Source organism: Eurosta solidaginis, chromosome 1, assembly GCF_040869045.1.
Source record: "Eurosta solidaginis isolate ZX-2024a chromosome 1, ASM4086904v1, whole genome shotgun sequence".
In the NCBI taxonomy this organism is placed as follows: Eukaryota; Metazoa; Arthropoda; class Insecta; order Diptera; family Tephritidae; genus Eurosta; species Eurosta solidaginis.
In genome coordinates this window covers 47,170,115-47,193,881 of record NC_090319.1, presented here as the reverse complement: position 1 = coordinate 47,193,881, position 23,767 = coordinate 47,170,115, and the positions used below count along the sequence as shown (strand labels likewise).

General features: G+C 38.6%; 1 protein-coding gene across 1 annotated transcript in view; it reads right to left on the bottom strand.

Moving 5' to 3' along the window:
* The window catches only part of dpr4 (defective proboscis extension response 4), a 222,029-nt gene that overhangs the window by 17,485 nt on the left and 180,777 nt on the right, over positions 1-23,767 (bottom strand). Inside the window, exon 6 of the mRNA XM_067759262.1 lies at positions 16,661-16,918. Within this exon, the coding sequence (XP_067615363.1) occupies positions 16,661-16,918 (258 nt within the window). The remainder of the gene's footprint in view (positions 1-16,660; positions 16,919-23,767) is intronic.

Sequence of the window (23,767 nt, the reverse complement as noted above, 5' to 3'; positions counted from 1 at the left end):
AATCGGTTGAAGCCACGCCCAGTTTTTATACACAGTCGACCGTCTGTCCTTCCGATCGGCCGTTAACATGATAACTTGAGCAAAAATCGATATATCTTAAATAAACTCAGTTCACGTACTTATCTGAACTCACTTTGTATTGGTGTAAAAAATGGCCGAAATCCGACTATGACCACGCCCATTTTTTCGATATCGAAAATTACGAAAAATGAAAACAATGCCATAGATATATACCAAATACGAAAAAAGGGACGAAACATGGTAATTGTATTGGTCTATTGACGCAAAATATAACTTTAGAAAAAAACTTGGTAAAATGGGTGTTCCACCATATTAAGTAGAAGAAAATGAAAAAGTTTTGCAGGGCGAAATCAAAAGCCCTTGGAATCTTGGAAGGAATACTGTTCGTGGTATTACATATATAAATAAATTAGCGGTACCCGACAGATAATGTTCTGGATCACCCTGGTCCACATTTTGGTCGATATCTCGAAAACGCCTTCACATATACAACTAAGGGCATTCCCTTTCAAAACCCTCATTAATACCTTTAATTTGATACCTATATCGTACAAACACATTATAGGGTCACCCTGGTCCACGCCGATATCTCGAAAAGGAGTCCACCTATAGAACTTAGGCCCAATCCCTTTTAAAATACTAATTATCACCTTTCATTTGATACCCATATCGTACAAACAAATTCTAGAGTCACCCCTGGTCCACCTCTATGGCGATATGTTGAAAAGGCGTCCACCTATGGAACTATGGCCCACGTCCTTTCAAAATACTAATTAACACCTTTCGTTTGATACCCATATTGTACAAACGCATTCTAGAGTCACCCCTGGTTCACCTTTATGCCGATATCTTGAAAAGGCATCCACCTTTAGAACTAAGGCCCACGCCCTTTTAAAATACTCATTAGCTCCTTTCATTTGATACTCATATCGTACAAACAAATTCTAGGGTCACCCCTGGTCCACCTTTATGGCGATATCTCGAAAAGGCGTCCATCTGTAGAACTTAGGCCCACGCCCTTTTAAAATACTCATTAATACCTTCCATTTGATACACATGTCATGCAAACACATTCCAGGGTTACCATAGGTTCTTTTTACAACACGGTGATTTTCCCTTACTTTGTCTCCACAGCTCTGAACTGAGTATTTAATGTTCGGTTACACCCGAGCTTAGCCTTCCTTACTTGTTTTTATTTGATTTCTTTTTCTGGGAAAAATATATATTATTTATAAATCGAAGCAGTTAAAGCATATTTGAAACAGTTTACGTAAGTATATGTTGTGTATAGATTTTATTTAGAGCTTTGTTTTTGCCACGGTAAACACGCAAGTGGCATTAGATGGATACAATTTTTTTTTTTTTTTTTGACAAATTACTTAAGGCGACAGAAAATGTGTGAATTCAAAAGAACAATGCCAAAGTATATTCATGAGGTCATCATTGATGCCAAATATTTTGTTTTTGAAAGGAGATTTAGCGGAAGTAGGTATGCAATAGCAATACAACGTTATATCAATGGAAATATGTGGTAAGGTAAGTTTGAACAAGCTGGTCAGTGAGGACCTCACATAAACTGAATACGTCCATAGTGTTAATAGAAGTTTGTTGAACGACCAAACTGAAAAACTCAATCAGAAACCAATACCTATGTTATAAAATATCTCCGTCCTCTTGGAAAATAAAAAAAGCTTTCTCGGACCTATGCTACTTACTGTTTCTGGTTCTGATTGCTGTGCAGCTCCTTATAGCTGAAAACTTAGTCTTGCGAGCGCAGGGCACGAACACAAGACGTGATCGATCGTTTTTATCTTCAAGACTTACATCCTACATCTGATATCACTGACCAGGCCAAATCTAAAATAATGGGACGAGAGAAGACAGTGTTTGGTCAGAATATCCATCATGAGCCTAAAGTCCCCTCTTTTCAATGACTGCACTGTTGAATAATGAAACCAAGCATAACGTAGTTAACGGTCTTATTTGAAATGCAGTGTGAGGATGATAAAAGTTGGGCGGGTATTTAAAGAGTACCAATTAGAAACGGCAGTGAGGCTACGGAGCGATATAGATGCTTTAAGTTTTCACACTCGCGCATTCTCCAGTGCTAGGCACTCGTTTGGCAATGCCGATATCTGTAATGAAAATTGCTTGTACTGACACACTCGCTAGAGAGCACCGCTTCTTTTACTGCACGCTTTATGGCAGACTGAGTGTATGAAAAGCGGGTTTATAACAAGCGAAGCTTCAAAGTCTCATCTCTGGTCTGATGAAAATTGCACACTCAAGGATCAGCGATAGCTTATTTCGATTCATAGCGGCAGCCAGAACTGAGAGAAAGAAGTCGTGTTGCTATAAGGAAGTGAGCCCCATCAAACTGAGAAGAAAAAAAGATAACCGTAAAGCTTACGCTTTGTTGTCTCGAAATACGAAGGTTGAAAATATATTGAGAGCACGTTTTCCACTCAGACAGTCACCGATAGGTGCAGAGAGCGTGGTGTCTTCTCTTTCCGGCCGATTCGAGGGTTTCGGAGGAGAAGACTTACTTCGCCGCTGTAGAACCGGTTCATTTAAAGCCACTGCTGAGAGTAAAGGGTTATGTAGGCTTTAAGTTGCATGATGTCACTTTTCAAAATAATACTTGCACATGGCGGCCACCGTGGTGTGATGGTAGCGTGCTCCGCCTATCACACCGTATGCCCTGGGTTCAAGTGGGGCAAAACAACATTAAAATTTTAGAAATAAGATTTTTCAATTAGAAGAAAATTTTTCTAAGCGGGGTTGCCCCTCTGCAGTGTCTGGCAAGCGCTCCGATTGTATTTCTGCCATGAAAAGCTCTCAGTGAAAACTCAGCTGCCTTGCAGATGCCGTTCGGAGTCGGCATAAAACATGTAGGTCCCATCCGGCCAATTTGTAGGGAAAAATCAAGAGGAGCACGAGGCAAATTAGAAGAGAAGCTCGGCCTTAGATCTCTTCGGAGGTTATCGCGCCTTACATTTATTTTTTTTTTTTACTTGCACATGTGCACATTTTCAAAATTACCCTGTCAACTAGTACAATATGTAATCGGCTTTATTTCCTATCAACAACTTTATGCCTCTACACCATTTTGGAATAGTTGTTCGATATACAGTAGCGAGCACATATATGGCAGTGGTATAGATATTCTGTCATTTAAATTTATTGGACAAAGTGTGGAGGGCTTTGCCTTCTTTCTCTACTTCCATATGTGGGTTGCTATAGAATTGTTTTTTGTCGGATCATAATATTTAATTTACATGACCTGACCAGTGCACGCGCTGTGTTTTTATCCGCTGGACTATGTTGGTGTCTGCATAACGTTTGAGCAGCTCATCATTTAGTCTAGCTCGGTACTCACCTTCGCCAACCCGTAGAGGACCATAAAGATTTTGAAGAACTTTTCTCAAGAACATTAACAGAGCCGCTTCATTTGATGTTTTCATGGTCCATGCTTCTCCACCATATATCAGTACGGGTACGATAAGTGACTTGTACAGCATGATTTTCATTTGCCGATAGAGGAAAGGACGGGTGCGACCCCACTCAGTTCAAAGTAGCATTTGTTGGCAAGATTAACTCTTCCCAAGATTTCTAAACTAACTTTGTTGTTTGTATTTGTGCTGGATCCAAATAAAGGAAGTCTGTAACTTTCTCGAAATTGTCTGTGTGTCAAGTATTTTTTTTTCCTAAACCACCGTCAAACCAAATTTTCCACTTCCCTTTTCTAGTTTGGAGTAAGATGAATTTATGGCGCTGGTTTTAAGGCCATTGATGGCATTTTAAAAGAAAATTGTTCCAAAGCAGCTAAGTTTTGCAGTTGTATAATTTTCTCCGCATCAATTTAATCAAATTGGAGGATAGATTGTCATGCTGCCTGAAACCTTGTGTAGTTTAGAACTGATAAAAGAGGACTTTCTAAATATCAGCTGTTGCTCAGTGTCATTTTGCAAAGCAATATATAATTTTTGAGGGAAACCGAATTCGGCATGATGGCCTAAAGCAGCCACTTTTGGTACTGTCGAAGGCGGCTTTAAAATCGACGAAGAGGTGCTGTCTGTCAATTCTTTTTTCCCGTTTTTTTTTTCAAGTTTTGGCGCAGAGTGAAAATCAAAACGCTGGTAGGCTTCCACATCTGAAGCCGCATTAATAAGGTACAATCAGCTATCTCGCTATGGGCTTCCTTTCTTCGCACAATATGCTTGATAGGACCTTATATGGGACACTTTCCAGGCTGATTTCGCGATATTTGTGGCAACTTGCATCATTCCGATTCTTTTGACTGCGAATAAACACTTAGATTTCACTGGTTTGACCATATTTTGTGAAGAAGTTGATGTGTGCTCCTTACCAACTCTACAGGCAATCCACCAGCGCCTGTTGTTTTTTAAAATGGCTGCTGCTATTCTGCCTTCGTCACAGTCGGCTGCTTTCGTCGTCATCTTACCAGTGTGTGTCTAGTTGCTCCTAATCAAGGACCACCCACACGTAAGTATTCCTTGCAGAATCTAGGCATACTCAGAATAACAGCTACCACGTCGCCGTGTTCGTTTTTACAAAAGTTTTCCCGAAGCTTAAGATCTTCAGTCGAGTGCAAGTTTTTTTGGCATTTCTGGTGGCTAGCAGCTCGAGCCCATGCCTTTTTGTCCCTACTTTTTTCTTAAAAGGCGTCTGCGTTCGCCTTTCAACTCGCGGTAGCGTTCGCATACTAGTCTAATTTTGTTCGCTTTTAACGTACTCTTTAGGCTTTCGTTTTCAGCGTGGCACTCTTTATCATGTTTTCCTCAGCGGCAGTACGAAGTGCTTTAGAGATATGTATCAATTGCTCTTGTGTTCCGTCGTGTTCACTTGTTCTCTCGGAGAGCAGTTGTGAGAGTCAAGTTGTGAAACCATTGTCAGTCTATTGCGATTGCAGCGTTTTAACATCTAACTTGTTTTGCGTTTTTTGTTTGTTCCCCTAATCGTTCGTACATCTCAAACACAACGTGGTCGATCTGGTTACACATATCTCGATCACAGGACAGCTATGTAGATTGATGTATGTATTTATGCTTGCTTTATTTATTGTTATGATCACGTTTTGAGAACCGACCAAGTCAGTCATCCTCAGTCTATGGGGAGGATTTGTTGCGGAGGCTGAACTTTCCGACCGTGGGGCCAAAAACACCTTCCTTGCTTGCCATGGCGTTAAATTCGCTCATCATGAATTTTATATCATGCGCGTTTTAGTGCTCGTAGAGTCTTCATCTTTAAGTTTCCACTGCTGTTTTCGTGCTCACTACTGCACATATCCTCACGAATATTTGTTGTATTACTTTATCTTCATGAGTGTGTGTTCAATTTAAATTAGCAAATATTTTAAACCTTCGCACAGAGAGGATTGCTGTCAACTTTTTTTTAAAAACAATATTAACTAAAATGTGCTATGACGTCAAGGATGTTATATGTTTACTATTTATGTATAGATTCCCCTCTTTATACAAAAATACCAACAAAATACTCAGTAAACCAATATAACAATGACATAAAATATCAAACAGTTGTCTTGTATCAGACACAATAACTTCCATATATAGATGACCAATAAGCTAAGTGACGGCTGTTGCATCAAGTGAACTCAATGACAAGGAAGGAAAGAAATTTAATAACCAATTTTCCATAGAGCAGCTGTGCCATCGTTAGCTAAAACTAATGGTGTGTCTACACGATGGTGATAGAGTGGACTTACTTATATCGAGTACGATTGCCCGTTGCTGTAATATAATATAAACCAAAGCAAAGACAATACAATAACAAAAGCAAATTTAGTAGCATAATAAAACGATACGGAGAAAAAACGTAAGACCTTTCGTGTATGCCAGAATTTCGAACTTTTTTTTGTAGCACAGCCTGAAGTGTACATCTAAAAACACTTTAACTAAATATATTGACTAGGTAAGTAAGTAAGAAGCAGTATTTTTATCATTACAATTGGAGGCATTCCTTCATAAATGGGATAGCATTTCTTATGGTTTAGTTGACTATTGCAAGCATCAATAGCGAAGTATAATGAAATTCGTCCAAGTCCAATAGATTTCCAAAACTTTGTAAACCTAATTACTGCAATGAAAATGTTAGTCAATTGTTTTTTTTTTTTTTTTTGTTCAAGAACCAACCGCACTATACATCAACGTATCCAAATTGGCCTGCAGTGTTGGTGCAGTGCGGTGGTTTTCTCTGAACAAGTCGCAATTTCCATCCGTCTTCCAACCTCATCTGGTATCTCACAAGCAGAGATATTAGGTGTAGAGTGGGCTTGTCAGTTAGAGAATCGGATGAGCGTCGATGAGGTACGCATATACTCGGACACTCAAGCAACGCGCAAAGCCCTAGATTCACAATATATTAACGGTCTCGAAGACCATCGAAAGCGAAGCAGGAAATCTTGTGGCCATCGTGCACACTTGGAAATCCGGTCACAAGAATATTGAATGCAATGAAAAAGTGAATGAGCTGGCAAATGCCGGTGCGTTGCTAGATACCCCTGAGGCAGTCACGGTGCACCAGCTACTTTTTTCGATAAAAAGTGATTTTCTAATCAATCTCAAGAAATCTGCAATTCTCTATTGGTACTCCACAGATATCTGCAAAATCACCAAACAAAAATGGTCTGACTACAAGCAGAGAAATGTAGGGCCTCTACTCAATAACCGTCAGAATATCACATTCATGATCACTCCACCATAACAGGGCACTGGAGAGAGTGCCAATACGCTTTGACGGCAGGTGCAGAATCTGTTGTGTAATATTGGTGCGCTAATTGGGTTCAGTCTCTTCGGCCGGAAAGCACAGCAATCAACCAGCTAACCAAGTTACACGGTTCTAAAATGTACCAGGTTCTAAAAAAGTACACGATACTGAGCGATTCTTCAAAATAGCCCGCTTTAAAAAAGGATGCATTTCTAAAAAGTACATAGGTATGAAAAGTACCCGGATCCGAAAAGCACCCAGTTATGCGAAGTACAAAATTGCGGTTTTAAAAAACTACCTGGATCTTAACAAGGAAATAAAAAATAAAAAATAAATAAAGGAAATGGTTCTTAGTAAAACCAGGATCCCAGAAGGTTCGCGGTTCTAAAAAAGTATTCGGATCCGAAAAGTTGGTGGGTCTAAAAAAAAAAGGCGGATCAGAAAACGTACCTTGGAACCCCGATTTTGAAAAAGGTTCCGGTTCCAGAACTCATCCGTTTTTCCAAAAAGACCCTCAAAAAATTATGCGGATCCGAAAAATTGTCCGTTTAACAAAAAGTACCCGGCGCCCACCGTTGTGTTGTGGTAGCGTGCTCCGCCTACTATACCGAAGGTCCTTGATATAATCCCGGGCGGAACCAATATTGAAAATTAAGAAAACAATTTGCAATTAGTAAAAAGTCTTTCTAAGCGGGGGCGGTGCATTGGAAACAAACCATGGTATTTCTGCTATCAAAAGTCTCTCAGTGCAAAAATACATCTGCCTTGCAGTTGTCGTTCAGAGTTAAAAAAAAATAAATGTAAGGCGCGATAACCTCCGAAGAGATCTAAGGCCGAGTTTCTCTTCCAATTTGCGTCGTGCTCCTCTTGATTTTCCCTACAAATTGGCCGGACGGGACCTACATGATTTTATGCCGACTCCGAACGGCATCTGCAAGGCAGATGAGTTTTCACTGAGAGCTTTTCATGGCAGAAATACACCCGGAGCGCTTGCCAAACACTGCCGAGGGGCGACCCCGCTTAGAAAAATTTTCTTCTAATTGAAAAACCTCATTTCTAAAAAGTTTGATGTTGCTTTGCCCGGGGTTTGAACCCAGGGCATCCGGTGTGGTAGGCGGAGCACGCTACCATCACACCACGGTGGCCGCCGTCGTTCAGAGTTAGTTAAAATATATAGGTCCCGTCCTGCCCATTTGTGAGGAAATTTAGAAAGAAGCACGAAGAAAATTGGAAGAGAATCTCGGCCTAAGTCTTCTCGGACATAAATCGCGCCAATATTAGTATTGTTGTTAGATGACCAGGGGAACTCGGCCAAAAAAAACCAACTTTCTAATTAAAACAATGTTTTTCTGGATTTATGATGTTGCCCTTCCTGGAACTCTGACCCTAAAACTTTGGTATGGTAGGCGGAGCTTGCTAGCACAATATTACTGCGACCGCTGTTCTGTTATGTCATGGACGTCTTATCCACGAGGTATCACATTATTTTGACCGTTTGATAACAGTTTTTATTGGCATGTTATCGATGAGGTATGGATAAGTTATCCATTTGTTGGCAAATGGTTATAAATTTTTTATCAATAACCATCGTAATCGATGAGCTATTGCTTTATTATCGACGAATTATCGGCTTTTTCGTCAACGAGCTATCGGTTTGTAATTGAAAAGTTAAAAATTTGTTATCGAAAATATCTTGATGTTTTACCGAAGGTTTTCGATTTGCTATCGGGTTGTTATAGATCTGTTGTACGCGAGTTATGGGTTTTTAATGAGCTGTTATCGATGTGTTATCGGTGATTTAACATTTTGTTGATGAAATGCTATTGGAATGTTATCGAGGAATTATCGATGTATATATTGAGCAGCATCGAATTTGTATCTTCTTTCGTTTATAAATGCAACCCTGTAGATTTGCGGGCTGCCACTAGGTATGAGATTTCTTATACTCTTTGTAGCATGGGCGATTCCCGTCTATCCACTTCATGTGCGCTTTTAAGACTGGCATACGTAGAAACTAAAAACCTTGAGAAATATCACACTCTTGCCCTTACAGGACGGGCGTCCTATAATTTTCTTGAGAAATATCCACCGAAAACGCTTTATAATGAGCATGGTAATAGGGCCATGGGAAAGTGCTCTTCGTATTGATTATCCTGCCACTGCTAGAACTACTGGGAAGCTCTTTGCTGACATTTTCGTTAGTATTGTTTTTTATTTTTTCCGTAGCTTTCGGGTGGATCTAATAGATTCACTTTGATATAGAATGGCCACCGTTTTCTTTGTTTTTGCCTATGCTACAGCTCACAAACGAAACAAATTCTTTTCATATAAGGCAAAAGTTCTGTTCTTATTTGTATACCATGCACGAAATGGTAAATTTATATTGATATTCCGTAGTTTGAGAAGAGAAAAGGAGATAAAACCAGCAGCCATTTAAATCGAATAGGCATGATAATGTTGTTGTTGTTGTAGCGATAAAAATACTCGCTGAAGATTTTGGAAATATCCATCGATATTGATGTCCCTTTGCGGATACGGATGCATAGCATTACGGTAACAAGCGCCATTAATATACTAGCCCGACCAGGGCAGGAAAAATGCAGAAAAACTGTATGCGTAATTTGGAAAGGCGTTAAAAGTGGTAGGCTTTTATAATTCTACACATAAGGCATGATCAGTAATCAATCAAAAACTAATAATGTAATGAAGTTTTAACTGTAATCCTTAACTACTATTTGAAATAATTTTTATCGACTATTTATTATTAGAGGGTGGGTAGTCCTACCCACGTATACCCATGCTTTTCGATGGCCCTGATCCTGATCATCTCGGGAAAGATATAAAATAAACATATTGAACCATCTAAACCCACACGCCTCTCCACCTCCTCGTTCCATGGGATGCTTGGAATCGCCAAAGCTTTTCCTGCTAAATACGAAGTATGCATATGATAAGTACATTCATATTTGTAACAAAATACCTCGCATATGTGAGCTTGGCAATTAGATTGCGGAAGCTTATTCATCATTACTGCTACTAATTACCAGAACTTGCAATACGATTATACTTGACTAAAATTCATCAAAGGTATAAGCCGAAGCCTTCAATCTCAAATCGCACCATTCATACTTATTTTTTGGTTAGTTTGCTTGTTAATTCATAAATCCAAAAACAACAAGATAGCCATTCTCGCCCAAAAATTACATCAATGTGTAGTTATATCTCACAGGAGAACTATAAGTAGACAACTACTACTTAAACAAGAAAATTCATAATAAAATATTTACATACATAAAGTGTTGTGATGTTATTTTAGTAGTATAATAAATTGAATGGATAAGCAGTCCAAGGCTTACAGGCGGATTTTGGCACACTGAGTGCTTGGGACGTTGATTGCCACTCCTTAGTTCGCTTTTTATAATACTAGAAACATTTTTGATTACTTAGCTAAGTCAATTTCGTAGAATGCAAGTAAATATTGATCCAAGTGGGCATTTGGTTGTCAAGGCGAACTTACAGGGTACATAATATTGCTCTCAATAAGTTTATTATCATAAACGTGTAATAAATTACTCAACATTGTTCTTTATACACAATTGTAAAAACCTTGAAATACAACTTTTTTGTTGTTGATATTAGTAAGAAATAACAAAATTGAAAACGACGATTATTACCAGGATTTTTTTTTAGTTTCACTGCTTCATCAGCTATCTTTTCGGTAGTCTCGAACTTGGAGTCTCCAACATTCGTACTTCATATACACTAGAAAGATGGATGCTCTCTTTCCACTTAGCCATATGAATGCCCCTCTGCACGCTTTCTAATTGGTCGTTAAGTGTTGCCTTTTTCTGCTTTTCCTTTATATACACACTTTGGTACACATAAAGTATATGTTTAAGTCCAAATTATGTGGAATATTTTTAGGCTGGTTCGACGTAACTTATGTATATGTATATAATTTTCCAGCTAGGTTCAAATTAAAAAATAAATAAAGCTTCCCTTTCGATTATCGTCGTTTTCCTACTAATTTTTCCTACAAATTGGCGGGACCTACTAGTTTTATGAGTTTTGAGTATGCTTGCCAAACACTACCGAAGGTCGAGCCCTTGACTTGTTTCTAAAATTTTGATGTTGCTTCGCCCGATGCATGACCCCAGGATTTTCGGTGTGGTAGGCGAAGCTAGCTGCCATCACAACACGGCGGCCGACACAGGCTCATATTGCTTATACAACTTTTATTTTTGATATAAATTAATGAGCCTAAAAATGTTCCACGAAGTTTGGATTAAAAATATACAGCCCATTCTAAACAAAAATTCCGTGCGAGTTTTTTCCCTTCTCCCATTCCTCGTATTCTAAATAAAAATTTCTTGTAAGCTTTTTTCACTTCTCCCTTTCCTCCTATTCTGAACAATGTGCGAAAAAGCGGAAACCGGTTATGGGAGAAAAGTAGGTATTATAAATGTGAGGGAGAGGGAGATTTCTCTGCCATTTAATAGGAGTTTTTTCACTAGTTAAATTAAAGGGAATGTATCAAAATCGTTAAAGGAACTTGGTTATTTTAAGAAAGAACACTTATTTGTAAAAATGTGTGCTAAAATATGTATTTACATTCTACCACAATATTCTCACTGTTAATACAACAACAACCACAATATTCTTTATTTTAAGTCGAAAAATATATCATAAGTAACGGAAGAGCTCTTCGCATATTTGATGCAGCCATCCAGAAATTGCGCAAGTATTTTTTAAGAAGGCTTAAATAGATTTTGGCATATGGCGAAAAGCGAACTCAACTCGACTTGGTCGCAAGAAAATTGCTTTGCAGAATGAATGCAGGCCACTCCGGCGGATTTGTATTATCCCCCCGGTCTTCTTCTTATGCTCCTCTGTTGATGTTGCTGTGGCACCAATTTATTACTCATTTCAGTGAATACCACATGAAATGCAATATTGTGCATTGTTTATACCTTATTTCTTAATTTCAAACAAATTGGCAACAATAATTAAACTTTACAATTATTTAAACAAAATAAGTAATGCGCAACGAAATTTCAATTGACAAAACAGCTGACTTCGAAAATTCAAAATTCCTACTCCCCAATAATTCTTCTCCCTACGAGAAAAGAATTGGAGGAATTTTTCCGCGGGAATAAAAAAATTTGCGAGAACAAAATTCGGAGAGAATATTTAGAATTGGTCTGATTATGTATATGTATGGCTTATTGTGTAAAAGGCATAGCGATAAAAAGGCAATACTGTAGAACAAATTACAAAGCGTGCAACGGAGAGCTCATATCACTGACTGGAATGAGTCATCTATCTTTACTGAAATATAAATGTCGGAGATTTCGAGTTCAAGACTCAGCTGATGAAGAGGTGAAATTCAGAATCATGTCTTATTAACCATCGCTCGTCTGCAATTTTTTTTAATTTTTTTCTAGTATCAATAACAAACAAATTTTATAAATCAATATGAGGTGACATGTAATAGAATCAATGAAACTAAAGTCATTTGACTTTAATTCACTTTTGAAATAGTAGTAATATCAGCGACATTAATTACAAATCCGGAAGGAAATAAACATCAGAGATACATACATATATTGGAATCAACTTCACTGCCATGAATTCTCTTTATAAAAGCGAATAAGTGTCAGAAAAAATGTTTCCCGGAATTGACGTTAGTTCCCTTTTGCAAAGAGAATTTATGTAAATAGCGTGATATTAATTCTCTTTGCAATAGCGAGTTGATATCAATGTACATCTTTCGGGTTTGGAGGTAATAAAATTGACTTCAATTTGCATTCTTAAGACGTGATTTTAATTCTTTTTGCATAAGCGAATCAATGTCAATTGACATTTGTTCTCTTTCTAGCTTAGAATTTATATCACTATTTTTAACGCTTTTTCTAAAGAGAACTTATGTCAATTGACGTTCGTTCCATTGACATTATTACCATTTAAGGGATTCATGGGGTTGATAAGCGAAATTCATAACTTCTGCAACCCAGTCGTGAACCTCACCTACGCGAGGCGAAACATGTTACAAATATGAATGTGTCATACACATATTTAGAAAGCGAGGTTCTGATGACAACAAGTTCTCCTAGGAACTTGGAATAGGGGAGGCGGGATGGCCTACAAGGTTCAATGTGATCATATTAAAACGTTACAGAGATGATGGGGCTAGTACCTTAATGGTGCTTGTTACCGGATCATACTGGATCTATATCCGGCATAAGACCATCAACATCGATAATACTTTCCAAAACCTTGTCGTAGTATCTTTGTCGCTTCAACGACAACAACAACATTATAACTCGTCCACGAATATGAACCTTCGAGATGTATCTCGCTGTTAGTACTAATTGTCAAAACGAAGGTTGAGGGAAGTTACATAAATTGACATACATAAAAGGGAAAATGCGAATCTCTTCAAAATGTATGCAGTTCAGCACGCAAACCGGAAAAGCAAACGAGTTTAAGGCACATTTCAAAAGGTGGTCTGCATCATCGAGAAATCAATGAACTGCAAAAAATGTACCTCGGCAGCCTTCCTCGACATTGACGGTGCTTTCAGCGATGTTCAAATGGAGGATGTCTGCAGAGCACATTTACGACATGGAACCCAAGACTCGATAGTTGTAAAGATTAATTCTATGCCCAGGGGAATGGTCCTCAATACAGTTTTAGAAACTGGCTCAGTTAGTAAACAAAAGGCTACTAGATGCACACCTCAGGGCAGCTTGCTATCACCTCTTCTTTACTGGAAGTTGACGAAATTTTAGAAAAAGATAGAACAGAAAGAACGAGGGTAGTAGCTTGCGTCGAAGACTTGGCGATTTTGATCACAAATAAATTCCCGCGAACTCATGAACACGGTTCTTTGCGGTATTTCGCGAGAGGGAGGGCAAAACGTGTTGGGAGGAAATCCAGCAAAAAAGAACTTGTCTTGTCGCAAGAAAAAAACTGTCTTCTTTAACTTGACGAAGCTCAATGGCACAGCGCTTAATCTCTCTTCTGAAGAAAAATTTTTTGGAATGATACTCGACTACAAACTAAGCTGGAAAAGAAACCTTTATCTGTATAAGGGCCTTCGGGAGGAACTAGGGACTGTCACCGCATATCGTTAACTTGACGAAGCTCAATGGCACAGCGATTAATCTCTCTTCTGAAGACAAGTTTTTTGGAATGATACTCGACTACAAATTAAGCTGGAAAAGAAACTTTTAACTGTATAAGGGCCTACGGGAGGAACTAGGACTGTCACCGCATATCGTTAATGACATGTACAATACAGTAATCCGATTGATAAAAACGTTTGCAGCTCTTATCTGGTGGAAGACGCAAGACGAGCAACTAACATATGGTTGGGAAGGTGCAAAACCTAGCATGCCTGGGTTTATCAGACGCAATGAGTTGCGCTACTCAGGAAGGGTTTAACGTTTAGTTTTTAATTTGATGCCTCTTTAGGTGATCGTGGATGGATTGGCCTCATGAGGGTCTCTACGATTTAGAAAATTCAATATAAGGAAATCAACCGAAAACAAACAAGCGACGATTTTATATAACATGACAACACGACGATTAAATGGAAACAAAACTCACATAACATCCAAAATCGACCACATCATGGTAGTCTTTGACTTCTAACTCCAGAACATAAGATATCTTTCGAGGTAGGAATGGAGGAAACGACAAGATAGCGGTAGGAGAATTACAATATACATAGATGGCTCACAAAATAAAAAAGAAAAAGGAACCAGAACTTGAATGTATTAAAAGCGTATGCAGGTAAATCTTTGACTTACGCTGTGCCTTACAAGTGGAGGTCTATGCCATAGAGAGAACAGCCAGACTGCTTCAGGATAGTATGGCACCAGAGAGCAATTTAACGATCTTAGTCGACAGTCAGGCCGCCTTAAATAAAGGCATAAGAATCAAACGAGATAATTTCGAAAATCACGTGGAGGTATCAAACCTCATTCGGGTCCATATTGCAACTAAATCGAAGAGAATGAAGTTGCAGATGAGATGGTTACAAATGGTTCCGAAACAGACATAAGCAAGATGGACAGCACCGTACTATCACCGCTGGGTTACATCCTGAGGAAAATCGAGGAATATAAAATTATAGCAACGGGCTTGCTGTGTACCAAAAAGGGATGATTTCGAAGTCTCAAGATCTTTACGGCTATGTTTTGTTAGGAAAGCAACTAACTTCATTCTCAAGCTAAACAAATCGGCGATGAGAATACATATCGATGTCTTCGCAGGTCATTGTGCTATTGCACCAATGTTTGCATACCAACAAGCTCCTTGAGCAAAAGCTTTCAGGATGAAGAGAAAGAGGAGCCCTTTCAACAATTTCTGTGACCTTGTCCAGAACTGCAAACAAGACAACGCTGATTTCTGCACGCGCATGATTTTTCGAAAGTCTAAAAGAGGTTGGGGAAGTGGTTCTTTCACTCCAACTCAGGTTTCATAGAGAAAGCAAATTGTTGAGGACCACTACGACGGGGCGCACTAACAGTAAACAAACGTACCTCCGAGTTAAATTGTGGGAAGTTCCTACACACGTCCCCTGAGCGCAATCTCATCCACATGAATTGTTCGCACATGTCAGTAGTGGTTTATGTATGTTTATAAGAGCTATGAACAATGCTTTACTTATGTGTATGTATACCTATAACACAAATTAATAATTAAACATTTAACACTAGCAAGCCCTGTCTTAAACTATGGTTTCAAATAATTTCAACTGTGATCTGATATCTCAGCCACATGCAAGATTTGGGTATTCAAAAGCAACGCATACATACATAAGTTTATTTTTTTGTATACGCGTGAAGTAAACTACAGACATTTTCTTTCTATGGCCCACATAGTACATCATTGGATCGCTTAAAAGTTGGATGCACACGAATGGATGAAAAGATGAAAGAGTTGGTTGATTGCTTGGTTATGAGGATATTATAAACAATTGCTTTTGCTCTTGATATGGTTGGTATGTAGATTGTTTAGTCGGCATACGAGCATATTTATTTTGACGAATACTACTAGCAACACTAAGGGATAGTATCATCTCTAAGCCGATACTAAGCAGTGACTTGTATGCACATAACCAAACTAATCATTATGTCTACACATATGTCCATACAAGCAGTGGAGAGCAACGCACAAACACATGTATATATCTGAGGTACTACCAAAAGTAGGCAATTATTTGTGCAAGTATCACTAACATATACACGCGCATATGAGAAGCTATACACGTGCATCTGTAGTTAAAATTTTATAGCTGGTAACTAAGTAAATTCTGCAAACATCTAGAAGTATGGAGCGAGGAAATCGAAGAGTATAATAGAGCGCAATCTGAGCAATCATGGATTCAGTTTGATTTAAGCACGCTATCTATCGAGAAGTAGTAGTGTTTTTGTGAAGTACTTTAATAAAGGCCATTTTGCATTATTGAATAGTGTAGTTATTTATTCAACAGTTTAGTGATTCGAACGTTAGTAAGAGGTTGCAAGTAATCGGAATTGCATTACATATGTTAGTGTGTAGAACAGTGGTGCACAAAGCCAGTAGAACTTCGAACACAAACGCACCATATTTTGAAGTAGTATGTGTATACAAGAAAAATAAAGAAACAAATTTAAGCATAGAATTTACGCATGGGATGTTAACTGCTTGAAATACAAGCGGAAACTGATTCAGTGCTTGCTCTGCTGAATAGCAGTAGCTACGCTCACACAACATCTATGAAGGTGAACACCGAATAAGTTTCCGAATCTCTACGAAGCTCTTGAGAGCATCACTGGCATAAGAGGTTGTAGCATACGTACATACATATACATACACTAATACATATAGTAGACCATCTTACCTGAACTACTCGGCGAGCATGTGTAATTCCCCGAATCGGATGGTGTTGCCTTCGCTATCAATAATTTACTAGTGCGAGTCGAACGTTCCGTTATGACATTGATGCCGCCGCGTTGTGAATAATTCATTACACGTTTACCTTTATACCAATATATAAAAGAAGGCGGTATGGGTGATTGCATGGCGAGACAGGTCAGATTTATATCGCTGCCACTTTTGATGAAAAGTTCCGAATTGCCAAGAATTTTTGCGCGCGATACTGTAATAAAAAAAAAAAGCAGCACCAATGACCAAAAAAGCCAACAAACTGTAAAGTGTGTAATGAAAGCGAAAAAAAATTTAAATCGAAAATGAAAAAAAAAATATCTCAAAGTTTGTAGCGGGCAAAAGCGCAACAAAAAAAGCGTATAAATTTCAGAAGTGAGAGAAATCGAAAGAAGGACAAAAGGTGAAGGTTACTTGTTTGTGTAACTTTTTTTCTTTTTTTTTTTTTTAATTTTATCTTCTCCGTTTTCGGTGGCATTCCTGTATTAATATTTGTTTGCGTGCAAAATTGAGTGTCAGTTGTGTTATCGCAAAATCATCTCAGATGTAAGTTGATTTTTTATACAGTACAATGAAGGGCGGGGTCAGACTTCGATTAACATTCATGGACAAAAAACTTCAAGCTCCTTTGTATAATTTCTACTGCGAGTGTTAATATGGCATCTTTAATAAAAATTGTATACCCAACTGAAGCTTCTCAAGCATTCAATTTATGATTTGGCTTTGGTCAAAGGCTGGGGTAAGCTCAGTCGATGCAAAGTCGGGTGACGACGTTGGTCCTCATCGAAGAGTAACGATAGCGGAATTACTTACGATGACGCTTTATATACCATTGGCGGAGTATAGTTATTAACTGGAACGATCCGATAGAGGACATTAGCGAAGTTGGTCCTCGCCAAAGGGTCATGATGGCGGAAATAGTAACGGTGACACACGGAGAGAGGAGAGGATTTCAATGACGCTAGCTCTTACCAGATGATGATGTCGCCAGTAATAATCCAAAATCAGGGGTCGGATGTCCAAGGATGGGGGAGGGCGGTTGTGCATACGAGGAAGTGTCATTAGTAATATGGACTTCTGATTATTTGTACAAGACTGTCTATATACATATAGCTTGATTGTGGAAGGAGGGTGGTCTTATGACAATGGTGACTTTGAAAGCATTCCCTCTTACCAGGACGCGTGAGCTTTAAACTTTCATTTTAAACAACAGGGGAGACCAGTTGACCGAAGCCAACATTAATATACATCCTTCTATCATTCAAGAGAGACTCTAATCTCAATATAATGGCTCTGGAATTCTACCAAGGTAGTAGGGAAGTCGGCCCGCCACAGGCATTTTGACATATTCTCCTCTCACCCGAACAGAATGCTCTTGCATTACATTTTTTTTCTGCGTAAAAATGGAGGCAAATCCCTTCTTACTCAGAAGAAATGTGAAGAAAGAGAGAGTTTGCTAATGGACAGTGGGGAAGACTAGTCTGACGGGGCAAACGTATGATTCAAAGGGAATCAATTGCCAGCCCCCACAGCAGCTGGTTGCCACTACACTCACCTACAAGAATCTCTTCTGACTTTTAGTTCGATGTCTTTTACATCACCATCCACATAATGAGTTTATCGTTTCTTGTTAAAAACAGCAGAAGTCACAGGAGGGTGTCGAACTTGTGACATCTGAGCCTTTTCTTTCGCATACTGGTTGCCGTACCCAGAGTTTCTTAGAGCAAAACTCATGCGCTGCCTATGACGCACTTCTACCATTTCATGACCAGTGCCAAACGCTCACCAACCACGCCTTTTAGTCGTTTACTGCCTAAATGTACTAGAAAATGTAATGCTGAACAGTACTATAGAAGGTCTCTCTAACTACTTCTGATCCGTAAATTTCTTCAATTTTCTTCCCTGATTGGATTCATTTTAATTACTTTCCAGGTCAATAATTTTTATCTCCATTTCTTCTCATTGTTATCAAGGCAAGATGTCGGTAAGGTTTAATTGCTTTACAGCCAGGTATATCCTCTGGCTGAAAATCACCAAATAGATACAGTTCTTTGTCACCAAAATTCCGCCAACCTCCGGTGAGGCTGAATGGCGTCAATGGATTGCCCTTAAGCTTAAGACTAATAGTTGGGAGCTATTGGCTAAACCATCACACCATCGACTTAAAACTGACAATTTCATTCATGTTAGTTAATTCTGGATTTTATTGCAAGAAATGACCTCTTCAAATCAAAATCCAATTTTTGACATTCCTTCACGTCAGCTCGCTAACTTACCCAAACAGACATGCTCTATCGAGTAATTGTAGACAGATGCAAGTGCTTTGCATTTGGATTAAAATTAAATTGGTAGCTATTTAAAGTTGTTTTTTCACTTCTGTGAGAACTGGCAATGAAATTTATAAAGCAATTCACTTTCACAACTTCGTAAAAATGTGCCAGTGGAGCACGCAGCCAAATCTTTTGAAATTTATTCACGTTTCCATTGCAATCACATGGATTTTATTTCCCTAAAATGCAATTACAATAATTCACATAAATTCAGTGTTGGAATTTTCTCTCGATATGCTTGCCTGAATGTTGGTTGCATACTTTTTGGCGTCGTACTCATCGTGCTTTGTATTTTCATATGTGGAGGTGAATGTACATATGTGCGAACGTATGGGTTGGAGCTGCTTGCCTACATAGATGTATGCTCGAGTGCCAATTCTAAAGCAAATAAAAACAGTAGACTAAAAGGCTGAAAGACTTCGAAAGTCTTTTCATACAACATGAATGCATAGATACCTACTTATACTAAACACAGGCACGCCTACCTATCTACAGTAACTTACAGTCAAAACGAGAACACTATTTATATTTTGGTCTAGAAAATTCATATTTTTAATTAAAAAAGGGGTTAAAGTTGCACCACAATAGAGAAAACTTTACCCGAAATCGATATTTTTCGACACCAAATCCATATTTTTGTGATAACATATCGATCGATCTATCATTGAGAAATTATCGAAAAATATTCAAAGAAACGATGAAAAACACAAAAAATATTTATCCCATTTATAACTTTTGTTATCGCTCGAAAATTTGATGGAGAATCGATAAATTTTCGATATCAAATCGATAACGTATCGATTACAAGTCCATAATACGCCGATAGCAAAATATTAATACACAGGAAACAAATCGATAATTTTTCGACACCAAAAAAAAATATTTTTGTGATAACTTTCGATCGATCTTTGAAAGGTTATCGACAAATTTTCAACAATGAAACGATGAAAAACACAGAAAATATTTATCCCATCTATAACCTTTGTCGCTCGAAAATTTTAATTACTTCGATAACAAATCGATAACCCGTATATATCTCGTCTATAACGTACCTATAAACCTTTCCTTTCTTTACATTCCTCTGCTTCCATTTTCGTCCCTTTGCTTTCTATCCTTTCGGAACAAGCTTAACTGTCTCCTCAATAGCAGACAACTCTGCCGCTCCCTATATCTGGAGCTTCGACTTCGTGGGCGCAGGGCACGAACACAGAACATGTTCAACCGTTCTGCTACAGCTCGCACTTCCTTAATCTACTGTTACTGACGAGGCTTAATTTATAAACATGTGAGCCAGAAGGCAGATTGCAATGAGTATGCAAATTATTAGCCTAAAGTCTTCTGCTGTAAGATATATGAGCAACTTTTTGAGTCCAAGGTCGCCTTATTTTCACATGATCTTTGAAATTTTTCAGCTCGGCGTTTGTGTCCACGCCTCTCCACTTATATTGCTTTATCAGATAAGGCTAGTACTTCGACAAATCGTTTCCACTGCCTGTTCCTGCTCAAACCCAGTTAACAAGTTAGGCTTTCTATCTTTTTAGGATTACAGAAACCAGAGCGTTTCAAAATATAGATTTCATCACAAAGTTATACAGAATAAATGGGTGCTGCATTACAACATCAGAAAACTAAACAGGATATAACGGACAGCTTGCGCGGGGATAGCAAAAGCACTTGAATAGTGTTCAACGAAGGCATTCTTATCTTTAACCAACTGCTATTGGACTTCCACAAACGCCTGACAGCTACTATCTCAGTCATCACACTTAGAGAACCTAATGACGTGACGAAAAGCTGTATATCCACAACGGCTTCCTAGGAATGCACCCCATCGTAGATGTACCAGCACATTACATATCACCCATGAGGTTTCTCACAAGATTGGATTGGTCAGCCAACATAGTTTACAAAGAGTGTGTAACCACACTCTACACTGCCGGATTTAAAATGGTTTGCGGTGTTGGTGCTTAGGCTTTCTCCAAACAACCAAAAGTCGCAATATCTATTTCTTTTCCAAACTCAGGTGGAATTTTCCAAGCAAAGATACTAAGTTTTAGAGAACCAATTTCTTCTTGTTAGATACAACTTAAGAGGCACATAATCACTACGGAAAAATCACATCAACCATTACAGAGCACTAGCCATATACTCGTTTTAAAGCCAGGGGCAGGAGCTGTAGTGTGGACGGTTGAAAGAAGATATTTACCCATTTCTTCCGCGAATGCCCAGCTCTGGCGTACATGAAGTTACGAACTCTAGGTAATTTTATGCTGCCCAACCAAGGACCGGTGTCAATATGCTGACATCAGAACGCTTATAAGGTATACTATGCAATTGGTTCCAGAAGAATATGCATCAAAATGGCGTCTAGAAAGCTAGTAGGTCCGATCTCTTCGGCTGAGTAGCACAGCATACAACAAACCCTAATTAAATGACTTAATATTAGTAACCATGGAAGTTAGGGGGCAAATTATGTATTACACAGCGAGTAATTTTTGCTTGTGTGTACCAAAATTTCTATCATATAAGAGGATTCATTCAATTAAGTGAGTGATAGTAAACCTGAAAGGTTTTATAAAATTTTTAGTATTATACAATGGGTGGCTGTGAATGAGAGTGGCTGCGATGCAAATTATCAAGGCGTCATACATAATATGGCCCTTAATCAATTTTCGAATCTTCGATTACCAAGAACTTGTTCATTAGAGACAAGTATTGATAAGTTTAAAAGGCTAAAGGTAGGTGGTTAAGCTCAACTGATTGTCGACGATGGCCTAGTAAATAAATTGCAGCTTCGGAGTAAAATTTTCCGCATTATTGTTCAAATTTGAAGCGCTTTACAATTTAGACTTACAGAGCCCCGACAGTTCATAATCCTGACAATTTTCAGAAATCCCGACAAAACACAATACAGACATAACAAAATCTCGACATAATGAAATCCCAACAAGACAATAAATATCCCGGCAAAATATTTGGCGAATATTTGCATCACTATGCTGTTAGTAAATAATTGCAACAACAAAAAAGCAAGCAGCCACTCTAATGTACATGTACACATTAAGCCAGCAACACTTACGTACATAGAACGCAAAGAAGAATATCTCACATACACATATGTAATCATCAGTTAAGAGAAGAAGTAGTTACTCACACATACACACGCATATAGCTAAATTGCTAAGCAGGAGATACAACAGTTCTAGAAGGTGAAACGTCTAGGCCGACCTTAGGAGAAATATGCGGACGAGGCAAAAGAGGGTATAAAAGCAACGCAAGTTGATGAGTGACTAATCAGTTTGATTTAAATACGCTATTAGTTGTGAAGTGAAGTATAATTGTGAAGTACTCCAAAAATAATCTAAATAAAGACCAGTTTGCAGCACCGAATATTGGAGTTATTTTTTAGACAGTTCAGCAATTCGCACGTTAGCAGAAGGTGCATAATAAGCAGGATTTCCCAAAGTTCGGTACAATATAATCACAAAAACAACAGGCATATCCAGACAAATATATTTAGATTTCATTATCACACATTACGTTCACACAGAGAAGTGATTTGCGCGAATATACCCTTAGATCGCAAAAATACTTTGGATCGCATAGTTGGTATCGGATCGGGAAAGTGTTGTCAAAGATGTGTTGGCAAAGATGTGTATATTTTATGACGTCAAGAGTGATTTACCAATTTATATGTTGTCGGAGTTGCTCGGGTCGGGATAATGAATGGTCAGGATTTGTTCGGGTCGGGCTCATGAACTGTCGGGATTTGGTCGTCTCAAGGTTGTGTGTCTCGGGATTTTGTAAGCCAAGATTGTGCTATACGCCCTTTAGAGTTTTTTTTTTTTTAATTTAGTAACATATTTCTATTTACAAACTAAGCCGCATCAACTTTTTTGTGAGTGACTGTGAAAATGCTCATGCCAGCATACACATATATATATATTAGGCCGGGTCGATTTGTGGGGAGGCAAAAAAATCGCCCATTGCTCTGTGAAAATCATATTCTAGGGATCAAAGTAAGAAACTTTGCCAAAGGAACCATACCTCTAAAACGGATTCTGGTGTCCCCCAATTGGGGTCGAACTTTTGGGTAGGGCCAAATTTTGAAAAATCCCACTTTGACCCATTTAGAGTGCTCCAATCGAGTCCAAATGTATGATCGACCCCCACTAACTTTGGAGGCCCGACCCACCGATGCCAGTGGCACACCCCCTGGAACCCCCTGGGGGTTCACCATACAAACATTTCAAAAAATCGCAGGTTTTGCACTTTACATGAAAAAATCAGCACAAACATATCCATACCAACTGAAAAGAGGTGCACCGCTGCGTATACGTACCATTTTATTATTACGTATAAACAAATAAAAAAATTTGCAATAAAATAATTTGAAATGTTTGTATGGTGAACCCCCAAGGGGGTTCCAGGGGGTGTGCCACTGGCATCGGTGGGTCGGGCCTCTAAAGTTAGTGGGGGTCGGTCATACATTTGGACTCGATTGGAGCATTCTAAATGGGTCAAAGTGGGATTTTTCAAAATTTGGCCCTACCCTAAAGTTCGACCCCAATTGGGGGACACCAGAATCCGTTTTAGAGGTATGGTTCCTTTGGCAAAGTTTCTTCATTTGATCCCTAGAATACGATTTTCACAGAGCAATGAGCGATTTTTAAAGCGACCCGCCCTAATATATATATATATAAACATATGTACCTACATATACATTTAAGCAC